The sequence below is a fragment of the Schistocerca cancellata genome, chromosome 2, assembly GCF_023864275.1.
Source record: "Schistocerca cancellata isolate TAMUIC-IGC-003103 chromosome 2, iqSchCanc2.1, whole genome shotgun sequence".
In the NCBI taxonomy this organism is placed as follows: domain Eukaryota; kingdom Metazoa; phylum Arthropoda; class Insecta; order Orthoptera; family Acrididae; genus Schistocerca; species Schistocerca cancellata.
The window spans coordinates 579,215,124-579,237,230 of record NC_064627.1 but is presented as its reverse complement, the minus strand read 5'-3'; the positions used below and the strand labels follow the sequence as shown (position 1 = coordinate 579,237,230).

General features: G+C 43.9%; 1 protein-coding gene across 1 annotated transcript in view; it reads right to left on the bottom strand.

Annotated features, from left to right (window-relative positions):
* LOC126156678 (kelch-like protein 10) overlaps positions 1-18,298 on the bottom strand; it is a 147,093-nt gene extending 128,795 nt beyond the window's left edge. Inside the window, exon 1 of the mRNA XM_049916326.1 lies at positions 18,278-18,298. Coding sequence (XP_049772283.1) covers positions 18,278-18,298 — 21 coding nt within the window. The remainder of the gene's footprint in view (positions 1-18,277) is intronic.
* Positions 18,299-22,107: the final 3,809 nt, after the last annotated feature.

Genomic DNA, 22,107 nt, shown 5'->3' with positions numbered 1-22,107 from the left:
CAGTGGTGGAACGATGAATGTGATGAAGCAGTGTTGGATCGACACCAAGCCTGGTTAAGGCATCAAAATGAAAAAACAGAAAAATCATATTTGGAACTCACAAAACAAAGGAAGACAACACAAAAAATAATAAGGAGAGTTAAACGTCAGTACCAAAAAGATATACTTCTAATGATAGAAACAAATAGTGAAAAAACAAACTCAAGAGACTATTACAAAATATTTGGCAGACAATTACAAAGATATGATCCTCCAACATTAATGTTAAAAGATAAAGATAATAACCTAGCCCATAGCAATAGTAAAAATACAGAAATTCTAGCAGAAACATTTAACAAGTTACTAAATTGTGAAGATCCCCCAGAACTTCTTCAGATAAACACAGAAACCCCAATTAAAACACCAGCAGAAAATATAAGTCCACCTACAATTAATGAGGTCTACAGAGCTTTGAAAGAACTCAAAAACTACAAAGCAAGTGGAGAAGATCAAACGTTTGCTGAACTCTGGAAATATGCAGCAGAACCAGTAAAGATAGCATTACACCAATGCATAGTAAAAATCTGGAATGAAGAGAAATTACCAGAAAATTGGACTACTGCTATAATACATCCATTACATAAGAAAGGAGAAAAATCAAATCCAGACAACTATAGAGGAATTTCCCTTTTGGACTGCACGTACAAGATCATGGCAAGAATACTATACAACCGCTGTAAAGATCAACTAGAACTGGAACTGGGAGAATATCAAGGAGGATTTAGATCCTGGAGAAGCTGCCCAGAACAGATAATCACCTTGAAGTTAGTTATGGATATCTACAAAAGAAGGCAAAAACAACTAGTCATAACCTTTGTAGATTTCAAAAAGGCGTATGATTGCATCCATAGATCTTCAATGATGAAAATATTAAGGAATTTTGGACTTCATCCTAAATTAATAAAAATGATACAGTTAACCTTAACAAACACCAAATCCAAAGTAAAATTTAGAGGAGAAATATCTGAACCATTTACGATTAAAACAGGGTTGAGACAGGGAGATTGTTTATCACCATTGCTATTCAATTGTGCTCTTGAATATGTAATGAGAGAATGGTACAAGGAAAATCTTATGAATATTAAAATTGGAACTAAGAAAGATAAAATAAACCTAAATTGCTTGGGATTTGCTGATGACCTAGCATTACTAGCTAATAATATTCAGGAAGCCACGAAACAAATAACAAGCCTACAAAATATAGCACAAAAATTAGGACTCCAGATATCATTTGAAAAGACTGAAATAATGGTAACGGATCCACTTGTAATAGATCACATCACAGTGAACAATAGGGAAATTAAAATAGTGAAACAATTTAAATACCTGGGTGAAATTATAACACATAAATTGGACGAGAAACCTGCATGGCGAGCAAGAACTAATAAAATGATAAAAGCTCAAAAACTAACATGGTCTACGTACAATAAAAAATGTCTATCAATTAAAACAAAATTAAAACATTACAAGACGGTGGTTCAACCAGAGGTTACATACGGAAGTGAAACTCTTTTTAAAGTCACCCAGAAAAACAGAATTGACAAAATTTTAAAAGTAGAGAGAAGAATTGCTAGAACATGCATAAATAAGAAATATCAAAAAGCTGGGCAATGGCGGATAGTTCCAAATGAAGTGGTATACAGAGAACTGGAGCCCATCACCGATACTATACGAAAGAAAAGGATCTCTTTTTGTGGTCACATTCTGAGGACACCAGAAACCAGATTATCAAGGAAAATTATTGAGAAACTCTGGAATTTGAAACAACAAGGAGGATGGCTTAAGGAAATAAGAGCGGATATGGAAGAACTGGAAATAACTCTGGATGATTTGCAGAACAAAACGCCAAATTTAAAGAAGTTGAGGGACACAGAAATAAGATTTAAACCAAAAATTGACAAACGACATACAATGAAAAGGGTATTTACAGATGAGGAACGACGAAAAGCATCGGAACGAATGAAGAGATACTGGGCCACTCGGAAGGGGAAAATACCAAAGAAGAGGACCAGAAATGATTGACTGAAGTGGTCCAATGAGGCCGTAAAAGCAGAAGAAGAAGAAGAAGAAGAAGAATCAAGTTTAATATGCTGAAATTTTAACCGAACAATGATCAATGTTAAAATAAATGTCCAAATATAAACTGATTTACCTATTTTTATTTAAATTCTCTTTTTATATATATATATATATCACCGGTTGTCGTAAGATGACTATTAAAAGATTATAATTAATGTTAGTCTGGTTGGAAATTTGGTAAGCTAGAGTCGATACCTGGTGAAACAGTTGCTCAGTAATGCAAGGTTAACTTCACCACATAGCTCACAGCTTTTAACCCGCTTTTATTGTCTTGAATATCAGCACTGCTTTCAGAACAAATTAATGCATCAACATTACAAAGTGTCTTGTTAATTATAACCTTACCGGACAAAATCTTAGTCACCCCCTTGGGAGAACACACGGGACGCTTAAAGCACTTCGGGTGGTGTAGAACTATAGTTTATTGACAGCATTCCGAACGAATTCTCAGGGGAGTGTGGGAAGCGGAGTTAGTGAGTTCCGCCTACCGACTCCCAGTACACTGACTGCCGACGGAGTAGCAGGTGCAAGAGGAACATACTGCGCTTTCGTCATGCATTGTTGGCACTGCATATATGCTTACTGATCTGGCATGACGCGACACGGCAATCACTTTGTAACGGCTGCAGTAGACAGGGGTACGGTATTGTCACAACAAGTCGAATTCGATCGTCTTCTACCGATGCAGGGCTACCGACACCTGGTTCAGGACGTCGTGAACAAATGACAGTAGACATTGAGGTGACAAAACTCATGGGATAGCGATATGCATACACACAGGTGGCGGTAGTATAGCATATACAAAGTATAACAAAGCAGTACATTGGCGTAGCTGCCATTTATATTCAGGTGATTCATTTGAAAAGGTGTCCGACATGATTAGGGCCTAAGACTGAAATTAACAGACTTTGAATGCGGAATGGTAGTTGGAGCACGGGACACCCAGTTCCGGAAATCGTTACGGCATTCAATATTCCGACATCCGCAGTGTCAAGAGTGTTCAAAATACAGGGTGATTCAAAAAGAATACCACAACTTTAGGAATTTAAAACTCTGCAACGACAAAAGGCAGAGCTAAGCACTATCTGTCGGCGAATTAAGGGAGCTATAAAGTTTCATTTAGTTGTACATTTGTTCGCTTGAGGCGCTGTTGACTAGGCGTCAGCGTCAGTTGATGCTAAGATGGCGACCGCTCAACAGAAAGCTTTTTGTGTTATTGAGTACGGCAGAAGTGAATCGACGACAGTTGTTCAGCGTGCATTTCGAACGAACTGAGAATCCGCGGGAAACAACTCAGTATGAACGTGACTCGCCTAAGGTGAACGTTTTCTGTGCCATTTCAGCCAATAAAGTTTTTGGTCCCTTTTTCTTCGAAGGTGCTACTGTAACTGGACTACAGTATCTGGAGATGTTAGAGAATTGGCTGTTCCCTCAGCTCGAACAAGAAGCACAACAATTCATATTTCAGCAGGATGGAGCGCCACCACATTGGCACTTATCTGTCCGTAACTACCTGAACGTCAACTACCCGAGGCGATGGATCGGCCGCCAGGCAGCCCGTGACAGAGCACTTCATCACTGGCCTCCAAGAAGCCCTGATCTTACCCCCTGCGATTTTTTCTTATGGGGGTATGTTAAGGATATGGTGTTTCGGCCACCTCTCCCAGCCACCATTGATGATTTGAAACGAGAAATAACAGCAGCTATCCAAACTGTTACGCCTGATATGCTACGGAGAGTGTGGAACGAGTTGGAGTATCAGGTTGATATTGCTCGAGTGTCTGGAGGGGGCCATATTGAACATCTCTGAACTTGTTTTTGAGTGAAAAAAAAAACCTTTTTAAATACTCTTTGTAATGATGTATAACAGAAGGTTATATTATGTTTCTTTCATTAAATACACATTTTTAAAGTTGTGGTATTCTTTTTGAATCACCCTGTATACCAGACTGCAGGCATTACCGCTCACTACGAACAACGCAGTGGCCGACGGCCTTCGCTCAACCACCGAGAGCAGCGGCACTTGCATAGAGTTGTCAGTCCTAAAAGATGTGCAATACTGCGTGAAATAACCGCAGAAATCAATGTGCGACGTTCTAAGAACGTATCCCTTACGATAGTGCGGCGAAATCTAGCGTTAATGGGCAATGGCGGCAGATGACCGACGCGAATGCCTTTGCTACCAACAGAAAATCGGCTGCAGCGCCTCACCTGGGCTCGTGACCATATCGGATGGACCCTAGATGACTCGAAAACCGTGGTCCGGTCAGGCGAGTCTCGATTTCAATTAGTAAAATTGATGGTAGGGTTCGAGTGTGGCGCAGATCCCATGAAGCCATGGACGCAAGTTGTCAGCAAGGTACTGTGCAAGCTGGTGATGGCTCCATAATGGTGTCGGCGGTGTTAATATGGAGTGGACCGGATTCTCTGGTCTAGTCGAACTGATCACTGACTAAACGTGGATATGTTCGGCTGCTTGGAGACGATTTGCATCAGGGACTTTATGTTCGCTAAGAATGACGGAGTTTTATGGATGGCAATGAGCCATGTCACCGGGCACAATTGTTCGTGACTAGTGTTAAGAACATTCTGAACAATTCGAGCGAATGATTTGGCCACCCGGATCGACCGACATGAGTCCCATCGAACATTTGCGGCACATAATCGAGAGGTGAGCTTGTGCACACAATCCTCCACAGGCGACACTTTTACAATTATGGAAGGCTATAGAGGCAGTATGGCTCAATATTTCAGCAGGGGACTTCCAGCAACTTCTTGAGTACATGCCACGTCGAGTTGCTGCACAACGGCGGGGAAAAGGAGGTCAGACACGATGTTAGGATGGGTCCCATGACTTTTGTCATTTTAGTGTAAGCTGATCATGTTAGCTTCTTCACATGATCTAACTCTTCGCAGTAAAGTGATCTGCCAATCGGTTGTATGGAAACAGCGCAGTAAAATGGGTCGACACTGAAAAATGACACAGTGACAGGAAGCAGCTATCGAATTTAGTCCTCTCCTAAACAACAACGTGAATGAAGTTGGCCGACTTGTCCATGTATGACGACAGTCTGTCCACTTTTGTACAGGGAGTAGTGTATCAGCCGCAAAAATCCAACTCGGCGTAAGAAAAGTGGTCGTAAAATGATCCTAAACGACAAGGACCGGAAACAAGCGTCACACCTTCTCAATGACAATCGATTTCATACACGACAGGAATTGTTGCTCATAGTGAACGCGCGTCCGTCTGAACCAGTATCTTCTACATCTACATCTACATCTACATCTACATCCATACTCCGCAAGCCACCTGACGGTGTGTGGTGGAGGGTACCTTAAGTACCTCTATCGGTTCTCCCTCCTATTCCAGTCTCGTATTGTTCGTGGAAAGAAAGATTGTCGTTATGCCTCTGTGTGGGCTCTGATCGCTCTGATTTTATCCTCATGGTCTTTTCGCGAGACATAAGTAGGAGGGAGCAATATACTGCTTGACTCCTCGGTGAAGGTATGTTCTCGAATCTTCAACAAAAGCACGTACCGAGCTACTGAGCGTCTCTCTTGCAGAATCTTCCACTGGAGTTTATCTATCATCTCCGTAACGCTTTCACGATTACTAAATGACCCTGTAACGAAGCGAGCTGCTCTCCGTTCGATCTTCTCTATCTTGATGAACTTTGCGGAGTGAACTGCACACAATAATCGTTTAGAGTCAGAGTTATTACTCACAGCGGCACGTAATGCTGCACTTCTTCACTTGTCAAACAGCACACAACCACACAGTATCTGCAGCTGCAGTGTGATCCGGTGAGTCGTGATTTTGTGTCTTTTCAAACTACATAAGTTGTCGAATAGTAGACGGCTCAATGAGGCATTTAACTGGAGTTGTGTAGAGGGTGCAGCTCATGCCGGAAGTGGTTCTGTGGTGTTTTGTACCTGCTTTACAATCGCTCTGACCCACTCATTTAGGTTACGGTGATCATGAGCCAGGATGTTTAATTCAACATTCTCTGTTATCAGTCGTGGCTCTTTCTTCTGGATCTTAATTACGAGTATGTTGTGTACACTCCCATCTTTCACGACGAAAATACCAGTATTCATATGAGTACCCACTTACGTTCTGGTTTCAAGCAAACTCAGGCACCCTATCGCAGCTCCACTGGCCTGCTAAATCATCCGTTCTTAACCGCACAGAAAATTCTGTCACCATTTCCTAAATTAAGGGATCTAATCATCGACGAGTGGCTTCAGTTGCATATTGAATATGTGAAGATATTTGTGAATCTAATGCTTCGCCGAATTAAGACCTTTATCGGAGTTAAAGGGAGTATTACCATATATTTATCTTTTGCTTCCTGAGAGTGACTAATTTTTGTCAGGTGTACTTATAAATGAACAATAAAGCTCTGTTTATCACAAGGGAAGTACAGTAGTACGCTTTATTAACGTCCAGAGATGTCCTGATATAAAGAAGGAATAAGGAAAGAAAAGCTACTGTAAGCGGTTTAGAGAAATTGTGGAAAACCAAAATTTGGATAACACTAGACGGATTTCATTCCCGGCTCTTCTGAATACGCGCCCAGTACACTGGGCGGCGTCTGATAATTTGATTAAAATAACGTCGGGTTTATCGAGGAGGTGCTGGTTAATGACTTATGACGCAAGTGCTGCGTCCGGTGTTGAGCGGGAACCAGCACTGTGGAGGCAAGTTCCGATCGCAGCATTAGCTCCGGCTGTTCCTTGCACTTCTTCAGGTGGCGTATCGGCTTTAGCCTATGATGTTAACAACCATCACCACTGTACAAACGTTCGTTACTGATTTATCCTGTTGTGTCGTATCAATATGACAATGTTCTCAATACAGGCCATCATACAAATGTTCAGTAAGCATGTTATTTGATGCTCAGCTGTTCAGAAGGGGCTGTACTAATAACATTGCATTATTGATGTGATATAGCGTGATATGGAAATAATATATGAACTTTCATAGTGAGATGATGTTTATTAAACTGAATTAGTACTGCTTATAAAGGACACGTAGACAGCTGCGTGGCCAGCCGCTGTGACCGAGCGGTTCTAGGCGCTTCATTCCGGAACCGCGCTGCTGCTACGGTCGCAGGTTCGAATCCTGCCTCGGACATGGATGTGTGTGTTGTCCTTAGGTTAGTTAGGTTTAAGTAGTTCTAAGACTAGAGGACTGATGACCTCAGATGTTAAGTACCATAGTGCTTAGAGCCATTTGAACCATTTTTGAACAGCTGCTTGTTATTCACTTCATAAAATATTTAATAGCTGTTGGCAATAGACTTCAAAAAGTAAGACACTGAACCTTAACAAATCAAAAGTGTCCTGACATATATTAGTTGACAGTAACAACACCCTTCGCTTTTATCAAGGCTTGAACTCATCTGTGGACATTTCCAGTGAGGTGTCTGAATATCTGTGGAGGAGTGGCAGCCAATTCTTCCTCAACAGGCCAAACCAGAGAAGATAGTGATGTTGGACGCTATGGTAGGGAGCGAAGTCGGCGTTCTAACTCATCCTAAAGATATTCCATTGGGTTCAGGTCTGGACTCTGGGCGGGTCAGTCCTTTTCAGAACTGTCGTTGTGCACAACCCATTGCCTCACAGACCTTGCTTCACGACAGGTTGCGTTATTATGCTGTACAAACAATCATCGTCTCTGAACTGTTCTTCTACTGTAAGCAGAAAACAAGGCTGTAAAATGTGTTCATATCTTTCCGCATTTAGAATTCTCTTACACACAATAAGGGTGCCACACCTTCAACACACTAAGCACCACGTTACCTCAACCCCATCTGCTCTGCACTTCACTGTTGGCACAGCTCTTGATGGCAGGTGAAGTTCTCCAGGAAGTCGCCAAATCCAAACGCTTTCATCGATTTTGCATAAGGTATAGAGTGCAGCATCACTCCAAATCACTTGTTATCTGTCAGTGTGGTAGCTGGGCTACTAGTAGGACTTTGGAACTCACGAGCGACTCCCTTCGCCGACTTCACGCCATTTTTTTTATAACCACCGTCCGCAATGCTTGATGATCCCTGTCCAACAGTACGTGAGGTTTGCCTGGGGTGGATGGGTTGTTTTGGGGGAAGAGACCAAACAGCGAGGTCTTCGGTCTCATCCGATTAGGGAAGGACGGAGAAGGAAGTTCGCCGTCCCCTTACAAAGGAACCATCCCAGCATTTGCCTTGAGCGATTTAGGGAAATCACGGAAAACCTAAATTAGGATGGCCGGACGCCGTATTGAACCGTCGTCCTCCCGAATGCGAGCTGAATGTGCTAACCACTGCGCCACCTCGCTCGGTGAGGTTTGCCTGGTCTTGATTTAGCTGTGGTTGTTATTTCGCGTTTCCCCTTCATAACCACGTGCCGGCCGGGGTGGCCGAGCGGTTCTAGGCGCTTCAGTCTGGAACCGTGCGACCGCTATGGTCTCAGGTTCGAATCCTGCCTCGGGCATGGATGTGTGTGATGTCCTTAGTTTAGTTAGGTTTAAGAAGTTGTAAGTCTAGGGGACTGATGACCTCAGATGTTAAGTGCATAGTGCTCAGAGCCATTTGAACCATAATCACGTAACAAACAGTCGAATTGGGTAACTGTAGAGGGATTGAAAGGTCCCTGATGGATTTCTAACTCAGATGACATGTTTGAAGCCACTGAACTCGCCTGAACCGAACTATTCTGCTGTTACTTCCTCTCTACTGACTCCACCACTTACCGCTCCTCCTTTTACACTGGTGGATCTGCCTCTTGTGGCACCTAGTCGACAATTCCGCATCACGTAGAGGTGTTCAGATGCTGTTGATCAGTTAGAGTAGTTACTATCTCCAAAAACACCTCATGATACTATGATAGATGCATTGGCAATGTGAGTTCTTGGACTGTCCTGCCTGAAATAACCATATGTCTTTCGTTAGTTCATAAAGGGTTGCAGTTTTGATGCAAAACGTCGAGATGTGTATACAGTGAAGCGCCAAAGAAGCTGGTGTAGGTATGCCTACTGAAATACAGATATATGCAAACAGGCAGAATATGACGTTGCGGTCGGCAACGCCTGTATAACATGACAAGTCCTGTCGCAGTTGGTAGACCGGCTACTGCTGCCACAGTGCCAGGTTACCAAGATTTAAGTGATTTTGAACGTGGTGCTATAATCGGCGCTCGAGCGATGGGACACAGCATGTCTGAGGTATCGATGAAGTGCGGATTTTCCCGTACGACAATTTCACGAGTATATCGTGAATATCAGGAATCCGGTAAAACATCAGATCTCCGACATCGCTGCGGCCGGAAAAATATCCTGCAAGAACGAGACCAGCGACGACTGAATAGAATTGTTTAACATGACACAAGTGCAACCATCCTGCAAACCGCTGTAGATGTCAATGCTGGGCCATCAAAATGTGTCAGCGTGCGAACCATAATCGATATGGGCTTTCGGAGCCGAAGGCCCGCTCATGTACCGTTGATGGCTGCACGACACAAAGCTTTACGCCTCGCTTGGGCACGTCAACACCGACATTGCACTGTTGATGATAGGAAACGTGTTGCCTGGTCGGACGAGCCTCGTTTCAAATTGTATCGAGCGGATGGACGTGTACGGGTATGGAGACTATCTCATGAGTCCATGGGCCCTGCATGCCAGCAGGGGACTGTTGAAGTTGGTGGAGGCTCTGTAATGGGATGGGACGTGTGAAGTTAGAGTGATATGGGCCCCCTGATACGTCCAGATGCGACTCTGACAGCTGACACGTACTTTTTAAGCACCCTGTCAGATCACCTGCATCCATTCATGTCCACTGTGCATTCCGACAGATTTGGGCAATTTCAGCAGGACAATGAAACATGTCACACGTCAAGAATTGTTACAAAGTGGCTCCAGGAACACACTTCTGTTTCTTAACACTTCCGCTGGTGACCAAACTTCCCAGACATGAACATTCGTATCTGGGATGCCTTGCAATGTGCTGTTCAGAGGAGATCTTCACACCCTGGTACTCTTACGGATTTATGGACAGCCCGGCAGGATTCATGGTGTCAGTTCCCTCCAGGACTACTTCAGTCATTTGTCGAGTCCATGCCCTGTCATGTTGCGGCACTTTTGCGTACTCGCTGGGGCCATACACGGTATTAGGCAAGTGTACGAGTTTCTTTCGCTCTTTAAGTGTCTATTGCCGGAAATGGCCTACAGAACAGATACTACTCGTGATGACGCGACAGACGTGTACATTGCATGTGAAATAGAGGAATGAGAAGGAAAGGGAGAGAGTGGGTTGGGAACTAACGATTTCCAGCTGCTCATGGCATTCTGGAAATCTAAGGGCGAAAGGTGAAAATTACTGCCAGACCGGGAGTAGGATCCCCTGTAGCTTGCAATATTTTGGAAATCTGGGTCGATCAGGGATCATGTCGGGTTGGCCGAAGCGGTTGGCCTGGCAGACAGTTTATGCCGGCACGGTAGCTCGGCGTGTTCGGTCAGAGGATTAGCTGCCCTCTGTAATAAAAAAACGGAGTTTATCGATCAACATCGAACTTAAACGGATGTCTTACGACGTCCGCCCCGAGCAGATGGAACGAACTAAAGCGAGCAAAATGAGATTTAAAAAAAAGCGGTTAAGGCAACTGCTTATAAGAAGTGATAAATCCGGGTTCGAGTCTTGGTCCGGCGCAAATTTTTAACTTTCGTCCTTGCAGTTCTACGATGCTCTTTGTGGCTGGAAGTCACTAGTTTCCCACCCACTCTTTCCCTTCCCTTCCCATTCCTCTGTTTCACACACAAGGAACAACGTAGGTTGATGTCGATCACGCAAAAGCCCTTTACGCACCTCATTAGGATTTTCGGAACATCAGTTGTTCTGCAAGTCAGATTCCCCAATAAAAGCCGTCATGCTTTATCAGGTAAAAGAGCGTTTCAGGATCAACGTTTCCAACACACACACACACTATATTAGCCAGATGCTGTGCTGGCGTCAAGAAACAGTACCTGAACTGGCCAGTCAGTGCTCAACCATTGCTAAGTGAGGTTTCAGTTTAAGTTTTTCACTGCTCTGAGAGCTGATACTACTGGCACGCTACCCTAAACTACTAAATGCCTCAGTGGTTGTTGTGTACATAGTTCCTCGTAATCAGCGCGTACACAACTTTCCCACTAGAGCGCGCCCCGCTAAGCACAACAGCGCAGGCGAAGCGCTCGTCCGTCTCCGCACTACGAGATGGCGCTGCCACAGAGACGGACCGAATTCTGCTTCCGCCGATCCGCACATTAATATGTAACGCAGCCAATAAGATTGCTGCTAGCGTAGAACCTTTTCTCCTCGCAGATCACACTCGCGTAGTGATACATGAACGCGCGAGGTATTATAATGAGTGTACAGACCTCCGATTAGTCAGTCTGCATTTGTTTGTACCAGTCTGTGCGAGTTCTACATTTGTCTGTACCAGTCTATAGTGAAGTTTCAGTCTGCGCCTAATAAGATCACCATATTCCTGTACATAGCCATGAAGATAAATGTATAGACACTTTTGTCAAGTATCAGAGATACATGTGAGAATAAGATTAACATACCAATACCAAAGGAACTTCATATTGTCAATTGTAAACAGCATCCAGAATCAAGTTACGTAATGTCTATTCTTTTTATTATTTTAATAAATGTGCGTGAAAATTAATCAAGTTCTGTTTAAAGTTGGTCACTGTCACTCTGCTACTCTAAGCGTGCAAGTGGCATTTCTATCGTCTGACCTAACGGCGGAAGATAAACACGCCACGATAAGACCACGAGACACATTGCTGACACTCGCCTACTTCGTTAGAGCGACAAGTCAAGTAATCTGATGGTGTGTGTACCGAAGGTCTTACAGTACGCACACCACAGTGATCTTCTCAACCTTTTTTGTGAGGTCTCGGCCGTTTCCGGTATGGAGTACTTTCAAATACGCGCGCCGCTAGATACACACTGCGTTTGCTACAGCCGCCACCACGGCACAAGGACGCTGCCACCAACGACTGTGCCGCTGCCACGACGGTATTTTACGTCTTCTGTTGCACGCTGTTTGGTTCGTTAGTGGTTACAATAGTGAGGAACATATGCTGTTCATGAACAAAGAATTCGAATATAAATTTATTTATTCTACATCCAATTTCAAATAACAAAAATAATACATAACATTGTTGCAATGTTAGCAGTGTCAGTTGCTAACGGTATCTTTGAATGTCGGAACACATACAGATATAAAATAAATCTGTCGCTCTTCAATACAACGTCTATTCAGAAGATATCGACCCTTGGCCAGTATGAAAGTTTGAAAATGTTATTCAACTCGCAAACCAAAAAGTGGTCTCTGTGCATGAATGTTGGAACTTCAGTACACCCACTGCTGTAGTTCCGGAGAGGGGATGCTTGCATCTCGTTGACAGCGGAGTAAACTTCCGTGGCAGCGCCCTCGTGCCACGCTGGCGGCTGTAGGAAACGCGGTGTTGCATCTAGTGGCACGCGTATTTGAAAATGCGGCCGATTGAGTAACGGCCGATACCACAACATCTACTACAAGGAGCGCAGTGTACACGGATAGCCGAGGTTGTTAAGGCGACCGCTCGCAATCAGCTGGAAATTCGTGTTCGGGTCCCAGTTCGGCACAAATTTTCATATGTCACAATTCGATAGCAAACCTATACATAAGACAGCTGATGTCAAGTCATTCACAATTATCGAATTAATTCGTATAACTGTGGATCTTCAACAGCTTCTGTTCTTTCAGACATGCATTTACGTACTTGTAACTACTTGAAATGGATGAGCATGAATTGTGCGCATGAGGAGAGAGACAGTGAAACCAGATACCAGATTCATTTGCTGCCAGTGTTTTCCGATAACTCAGCACCAATTATGTCTTGCGACCTCACTTCATAAATTTTTAGACTTCATTCCAAGGCATTTTCGAACGAACTGGTTTTACTGGTACACACTAGCATTTCATATCATAAAATTTTCGAATATAGAATTTTTGTTCATTATCGGGATTACAGTTGGCTGCTTCCTGAGTATGGGTATGATTCAGGGACAACGGTCAATAATGGGTCTCCAGGGCATCATACAGGACTGTTCCCAGTATTTTCGAATACGTTTTTCAGAAGTTATTGTTCATCAGTAGACCTGACAATTATCAGTCGCTTCAGGATCAATTACGGGTCAGATAAAAAGCTGCGCAAAGGCTATGAACAGAGAAAAAAGGAGGGGACTTCAGAAAGTAACAACAAGAGTAGTGCATTGCCGCAAGACCTCTTGGGTCTCCCGCAGACACAGTTCCGTTGCGGTACGGGTAAGAGGTGCGTCACAGTGTGGAAGTGAAATGGCGCGACCACTAGAAACATAGTCCAAAGTTTAAGGATGCGGGACAGTAGCATTTTTGTAGGCAAGACCTTAAACTGCACACAAGATTCACCGTAAAATTCTGTCGCTGCATGAACCAAATGCAATGTCACACCCAGTCGTAGTGAAATGGTGACAAGAATTTCACCAAAGCCGCTCTTGGGGAAGACCGTCTTCGGCGTCGACCACAGACGAGAATGTCCAGGCAATCGAGGAACTGATTCTCGGCATTCGCAGATTTTCCCACGATGAGGGCGTTCACACACCGGTTCTCGAACAGCTCCGTGACCGAAGAGTGGATTTCTGTCGTCGAGGAACTGAACGTTCCGATCGTTGTCTACAGGGATTTGGTGCCTAGACTGAAAAACGGGGTCATAAATCCGTGCCAGTTCGAAGTGTAGTCCAGCACTCAGTAAAAGTTTGAACCCCCTTTGTACCGCTTTGAAACGTACTGCGAGAACGTCTCAAGAGCAAACAAAAAGTTTCAGTGTTGTCCTACATCTCCCATACTTCCAGTCGTAACAGAGGTTGTCCTACGGCTTTGCTGTACTAGCGTTCATAGGAGATTAAGTTTGCTTCCAGAGTGAATTTACCACTCTACACTGGAATTTAGGCTGTAATAAAACTGAAAGATTGACTAAAAGAAAATTCCAGTAGGAGAATCGAACTAAGATCTTTTCGTAATTCTTTCCCTTCAGTAGAGCCTTTTTGACAAAATGCAAAGATACAGAGTCGAATTCTGGTCAAACAAAAATTTTCAATACTTTTTTAAGTTCCATTATCTTCCTACAGAGTGGAAGTTCCAATTTGGAGACAGCTTTCAAGATGTCGTTAACTCTTTCGTCACAATGCCCTTTCTTAAGGACTGCTGCTCCTGTATGATAATTACAGCTTGGGAAGTAGGAGAGGGGTACTGATAGGTTGATGCGTTGAGAAAGGACTCAGGCGTACTCATTCTTCTAGGTGAGGTAGCGCAGTCCTAAGGCAATTGGGCTTCGTATTCGGAAGCAGTGCGACTGTAATACGTAGTCTGCTCGTCTGGCTCCATGTTTTCCCTGGATCCCTTAAGTCACTCAAGGCGAATGCCGGTGTGCATCCCGTGAAAAATCACAGATGTTTCCCGTTACGTCTCTGTCCAGTTTGAGTCTAGGTTCAGCAGACAATTTTGAATTGTCGGAGAGATGTACACGGGCCTGAAAGATTCATCCTCGCATGTTCATTTTACCTTAGCTAAATCAAGGAAGTTTTAATACAGTTGAATCATGGTTTTATAAGTTATTGAACAGTTGACGAATGAAGACTTGGTGAGCAGTTTTCCTGAAACAGCCTAATGTTACTGTCTGATAATTGTAAAGTTTCCGAATGAAATTTTCTCTCTGCGTCGGTGTGTGCGCTGATATGAAACATCCCAGCAGAGTAAAACTGTGTGCCGCACCGAGACTCGAACTCGGGACCTTTTTCTTTCGCGGTCAGAGGCTCCACCGACGAGGTACTGGCAGAAGTAAACCTGTGAGGAGACATTGTTAGTTGTGCTTGGTTAATTCAGACGGTAGACTCCTTGGCCGCAAAAACCAAAGTACACGAGTTCGAGTCCTGGTCCAACATGCAGTTGTAAGCTGCCAAGAAGTTTCAATAGTAACGCTTTTTTCGACAGAATCATTTAAACATTGTCATCCACAGGAAGAGTATGAAGGAGAATATATCTCTAAACAGGTTAAAACTTGTTCTGAGGCTATTTGTACGATACTGACTTTCAACGCCACCACAAGAGATGGCAGCCACTATAACCTTATTATAAGGTTATGTGATGCATAAAATGCGTCAAATATAAATTCGTTCGGTAAAATGTACAGTTTAAAGAGAAAAAAACCAACTGTCTCTCGCTTTGCTACCAAATATTTTACTTTACTCCTCCTTCAAAGCCATCATAAAAAGAAAAGAAGAATGATATGAAATAAACAATGTTAAAACATTGTACCTATTGTGCGGGATTTAGTAGAATATGTAGTACAGTAATAATCCAGAACGTTGAGTTCCATTAAGGAATTCGGCTAATTGGAACTCACTTTTAACATCGGAAACTTTTGATACGCTCGTCATCACAAGAAATATTCGCACCTGACTTGCATTGATACAATGACGCAAATGGGAAGTGTTGCATTATCAATGCAGTGCCCAAACGCTACGAAACTCATACTCCAGTATATCCATGCCCGTGGGATAAGTCGATTAAAATTTCATCTTTATGTGAGCGTATTTTCAAAACAGAAAAAAGCTGTTCTTAGAGACGAAGAATACTTTGAGAATGCTGTTGGGTGAGACTAACGTTACTGGAGCTTTTCACGGGGAGACCGCAAAGCAGCATCCCAAGCATCCCAGAGACTGTGCGTGTGCAACTTATGACCATTTTCAGGTGGAATCATTAACATTAGGGACATGGGAGCATCCTACCGAGAAGACCGTAGGATTGTTCGACTGCCGTTGACCAATAGAGTGATGACAACAGCTGAAATCCGGGCCAGGATAACACTACGAACTGTCGGCAACAGACTACTTGAAGCTGGGATGAGATCTCCGGTTACAGAGCGTCGTTTACCGCAGGGACCACCACGGAGATGCATGGCGTAGAGCCCCAGTCAGCTTCAACATTGAGCGGGCTTCCTACTGTGTTCGGCGATGAGTTTCGCTTCTGTTTGTGATGGTCAACAGCTTCAACATTGAGCGGGCTTCCTACTGTGTTCGGCGATGAGTTTCGCTTCTGTTTGTGATGGTCAACAGCTTCAACATTGAGCGGGCTTCCTACTGTGTTCGGCGATGAGTTTCGCTTCTGTTTGTGATGGTCAACAGCTTCAACATTGAGCGGGCTTCCTACTGTGTTCGGCGATGAGTTTCGCTTTTGTGTGTGATGGTCAGATGGACACCACTGGTCTGCAGATGACATGATGAAAGATCACAGGAAGTAACAATTAACGACACTCATATCTCTGCAACTCGTTGAATTATGATGTAGAGCACTACTGGATACGACAACAGCACTAATTTGGGGCTGTTGAGAATGATTAACCCTCGCCAGTAAGTGGCAAGATTTGTAAACAACGTTGTCATTCCCTTCATAACCAGGATACCAAGCAGCACACTCCAAAAGATAACAGAAGTCACCTCGCTGCAGTTCAAACCTCTGAAGCACAGAGGAATGTTTAGATCTCTCACTGTCTTGCACCGATCCATAATTTGTCAGCCATAGAACATATCTCGGATGCGACTGGAAGACTACTTGCCATCTGTCTTCACGAACTAACACAGGATGTATTCCAGAAGTGGCAACATATTCCTAAAGATGATTTTGACTCCATGGCACAACGAGTACAAGAGTGTATTCGTGGCCGTGGGGGTCGCGCCTCAAACTGATATTGATGGTGGACATATGTGTGGAATGGAATGATAATTTAATCATTTAAATCTCGTTATGTCCTGAACATCTCCATAAAGTTTGATGTCTGTAGGGCTGGTTCTTCAGGGTGTAACACTTAGCATTGCCGTCAGTGAATGTAAAGAAACTTTGTGATTTGTAACCCTTTATAGTTTCTACTACTGTTTTCCCTATAATGTTGAAAAGAAGGCACTCGATTAACATAATCTTCAAACACAATAGCTTGTTGCTACGCGTTTCACGTTTCTTCGAAATGTGTATTTGCTATTCCGGTCGTAGATAATACAAATCAAAACAAAAGCTGGGGGCCTTGTCCTAACTGCAAGTGAAAAAATTTATAGTAGATATTGTGCTAGGCGAACACGAAGATAAGTGGTTCAATGGCGGAATTCATACTATATGTAATATGTGAATTTACCTGAGAGTCAGCCACACACTCAAATGAACTTTCCATTTTGCAACATTACTGTAAGAAATCTAGTTTCTCTTATTATTCATCTGTGTTATTGCACACGTTCCCGGCGTTTACATAAGATATTCCGACATCAAAAATACATAAAAGGGGCGATATAAAACACTCGAGGTCTTATACGCTGCCTCCCAACAATTAAACAAACTAATCTGACCCGGAAACAATTCATCTGATCCAATGTTCGTGTCGTTCACATCTGAAAGCAAGCACGCATCCGCTATTAACCGGAGGCCTATCCATTTGTGGCTAAATGCACCTACAGCGCCGGCAGATTTCCTTTGCGTGCTGCTGTTGGCAGTTCACTATCGTAGATCGCTACCAATCTGATGATAATATACGGTAGGCAATGAAAATCGCCCAGTTTTATGATTTTGATTTACCAGTATCTCAAATATGTGACTGTCTTTTCCGAAAATGCCGCGATTTGTGGATAGGCAGAAACCTAGGAGCATCAGTTAACTTCACTTACGAGACAAACGAAATTGCGAATGACAATCCCATTAGCTACCTACAGATCTGACCCCTCATTCGTAGTGTTGACTTCCCATTATTCGTCATGCGAACTGTCACCAACATCAGCACGCAACGGAAAATCCGAAGAAACTGTTGGTACTCTTTTACCCCACTTGTCGGAAAAAGCAAATACGCTCTGGCCGAGATCGGTGCAACATAGGCGTAACGCTTATAGAACTGGAACCAGTCCTCACCTGATACTTCTGACAACGTACAGGCTATATGGCTCGCCTTGAGCTCGTACTCTTTAGCTGTAGGCAGTATTGACAGCATATTTCTTGGGACAGAAAACGGGATACAAGCATGCGCTTCGGGCGACGGGAAGCAGCTCGTTCGTGTGCGCGGCGCACGGCTCACCTGAATCTGCTCCGCCTCCATGTCGAGGGCGCGACTGGAGAAATTGTGGAGCTGCTGCTGAGGCTGCTGCTGCGTCAGCACGGGCTCACTGTGTTACCCTGGATACCACACACATTGTTAGCTGCGCCCCAGCACCCCCGCCCAATACGCAACAGAAAGTAGTAATGGCTGCGTCTATAGCGCGAATCGTTACGAGTGAAGATGCTCAGTCGGTAGAACGATCAGTTCCTGCGAAGGGTGAACAAAGCGATACGATCGTCTTTTTGCAGAGGTGATCATTTCCAGGAGTATTTGTTTTCTTCTGGTTCATGTATAATGTACTATCGTCTTTTGTTTTCCTCTTGTACTATAATATCTCAGGAAGTGTTTTCAGCTACCAGTACACCTGCAATCGTTGTGTTTCATCATACATCGGCGATCGTTGTGTTGCATCATCATATCATACTTCACAGGGTTCTAGTTAGGGCAACTTGTCGGTATGGGTCTAGTTGATACATCCATGACGACAGTCGCAAATCAACCCAAGGTGTCTGGAAGTACTCTACCTAGATAAAGTGAAGTCTTATGATATGAATGGCTGGGAGACCCCAAAGGATAGTTTTAGCCGCCTAACTGGAAAGGTGTTTCTTATCCTCCACGCCAGCTGGCAACTTTCCTCCGCGAAGTGTGAGATCTGTGTGTGTAAGTGTATTTGTCAAGTGTAGGTGTCTTTAATATGTGTGTCTGTGTGTGTGTGTGTGTGCGTGTGTGTATGTGTGTGTAGTGTAGTGTCGTGTCCGTCTTGAGGAAGTTGAGGTAACGGAGAGGGTGAAATCCAGTACAGACAAAATAGCCTACTCCTCTCGAAGAGCACCAAGCGGGTGGCAGATAACGGTCAACAGTGTAACAGTGTCACATAACCTCTCTCCATGAGACACTACGAACAGGTTCTGGATTTAATCCAGGGCGTTGGCGCAAAGGCTATTGGTCAATGATTTACACCACTACCTCTCCTGACCCCTTTGCCATAAAGGCAAACAGGAACATTGTCAGCAGCACGCGGCGTACGTGGACGGTCACCCGTCCAAATACCGGCCACCCCTGTGCGCCGTGTACGGTACGGCAGGCTACATAGGACGACGATTTGAGCCTCGGCATCAGTTTTCAGCGGGACTCAGCAGCAGCGTTCTCCTGAAGATGGCGGACAGTTGGATCGCCGAAATCACGTTGATTTTAGGATCCGGCAGCAAGCCTGAGGAGACAAATGTTCAAATGTTTGTGAAATCTTATCGGACTTAACTGCTAAGGCCATCAGTCCCTAAGCTTACACACTACTTAACCTAAATTATCCTAAGGACAAACACACACACCCATGCCCGAGGGAGGACTCGAACCTCCGCCGGGACCAGCCGCACAGTCTATGACAGCAGCTCGGCCGGCCTGAGTGGCCGTGCGGTTCTAGGCGCTACAGTCTGGAGCCGAGCGACCGCTACGTTCGCAGGTTCGAATCCTGCCTCGGGTATGGCTGTGTGTGATGTCCTTAGGTTAGTTATGTTTAATTAGTTCTAAGTTCTAGAGCGACTGATGACCTCAGAAGTTAAGTCGCATAGTGCTCAGAGCCATTTGAACCATTTGAACAGCAGCTCGGCTATCCCCGCGCGGCTCCTGAGGAGACATCCAGCAGACGTAGTTCATTGGAAAGCATCGTCTGTTCAACGCAAACTTTCTGAGAATAACATGAGGACACTAAGAAGATTTGTTACCTCTGACAAGAAGACAAATAGCATGGAAATGATTTTTGAAGTTAACACGTTTAGAAAACACAGTTTCGTCGAAATTAGAGGAACGGAAAGTGAATAAAACAAACATTCACTCTGCATCTGCTGTTGCCAAACCTATGGCAGACGAGATGGCTCTAGGGAATAGACTCCAGTCAAATAATTAACACCAAACTGGGAATACTGTGTAATCGAGACATATAATATGGTCCTTAAGAGTACAGACACCAAGGGAAATTAAGCAAGTCATACTGTTTTCCTTCAATAGTGAACGTTGTGGAGGTTATGACTTGTTTTAGCGAATATATCGTGTTCTATTTGGATTCTGTTGTCATGCGAAAAGAGAAAGTAAGTGTAAGCTCCCTGAAATAGTTTCGGATCACCGAGGTCACTCACAGTTCCCAGCAGAGAATTACATCTTCCAGAAAGATGATAGGCTTCCAGCATTGCTGCAAATGTACGATGTTGTTTGAATGAGAATCAGGATGAACTAATACGTCTTCCGTCGCTTGTACAGTCGATGGACATGAAAGTTTTGGAGGGATGGTCTGAGTAAACAAATCCTAAAGCCTCTGAAAAGCACTAAGCTGTTCAATTTCAATACTTTCTCGCATTTGCTCGTTATTTATAAGTAGATCATAAGTGAAATGCGCTCAGACATGTTCTGTACATATGTGATTGGCTTCATTCTGGCTAAACGTACGGGTTTAACCATCGCACAAAATTCTGCAAAATGATCGTCCAATGAAGATACTGAGGGAACCAGCTGCAACTGCTTTTAAAAAGTTTACTGGTTTTCAGTAATAAGTATCCGGACACCCCTGTGTAACGCGAAATTGACCACCAGATGTCATGAGGGCGCACTCGCCAATATAAAAGCAGGCGGTGAGTGTTGTGCTGTTAGTAGAGACGCAGGAACAGCAGAATGGGTCTGTCAGAATAGCTGAGTGACTTCGAACGTGAACTAATCATTGGTTTACCTGAGTGGCAGATCCATTAGGGACATTTCAGTCCTTCTGAAGCTCCAATGACGACTGTTGGTGATGTGATTTAAAGAGCTAACTCGAAGGAACAACCGTAGCTAAACCAAGCCCAGGTAGGCCTCATGTACTGACGAATAGGAGACATCGACCTTTGCTTCAAAAAGTCGCATGAAATCAGCGGAAGGAATAAGTCGTGAGTTCCAAAGCGCTACCCGAAGTTCAGCTACCAGAATTACGGTGTGAAGGAAGTTTAAGAGAATGGGTTATAATGGTGGAGCAGCTCCTCATAAGCCGAACATTTCTGTAGTCAGTGATTCTGTAGTCAGTGATTCTGTAGTCAGTGACAAGTGACGTTTGAGGTCGGTAAAGTGTGACGCCACTGAACAGTGAGTGAATGCAAACGAGTGATATGGAGTGAGAAAGACGACGTACCCATGGTAATTCGAGTTTGCTGAATGCTTAAGAACGTTACCTGCCATCATGTGTAATGTTAACAGTGAAATACAGACGAGTATGTGTTACGCTATGGGGATATTAAAGTGTTTCGGGTGTGGTCTCCTTAAGGCGCTTAATAAAACGCTCATTGAGGAATGGTATGAACAAATTTTACAGCATTGTGTACTGTATAGAGTAAGGAACACTTTGGAGACGATGACTGTTTGTATCAGCATGACAGTGAACTATCATAAAGCAGTGCATGAGAGTCGATGGTTTGTGCATAATAACATTCCTGAAATGGAATGGCCTGTCCAGAGTCTCGATGAGTCTCGGATGAGTTAGAAAGTCGACTTCGCTCCAGGCCTCAGTGCTCAAGATAACTACCTTCTCTTTTTTCCGCTCTTGAGGAAGAATCGACTGTCATTCCTCCGCAGACTCACTTAATGAAAGCGCCCCAGCCGATTTCAAGCCATCACAAAGGTAACGTGCGGATACACCTCGTTTTAACGTCCATTAATAGGTGTTCGGATACTTTTGATCACATAATGTGTATCATAATCAGCTGAAACCACTCACTGATAATCAGATAAAGCTAGCAAATTGTAGTGTTATTGACTGCAGCCTTTTACCTAATATTCCGTATGGTTCCATA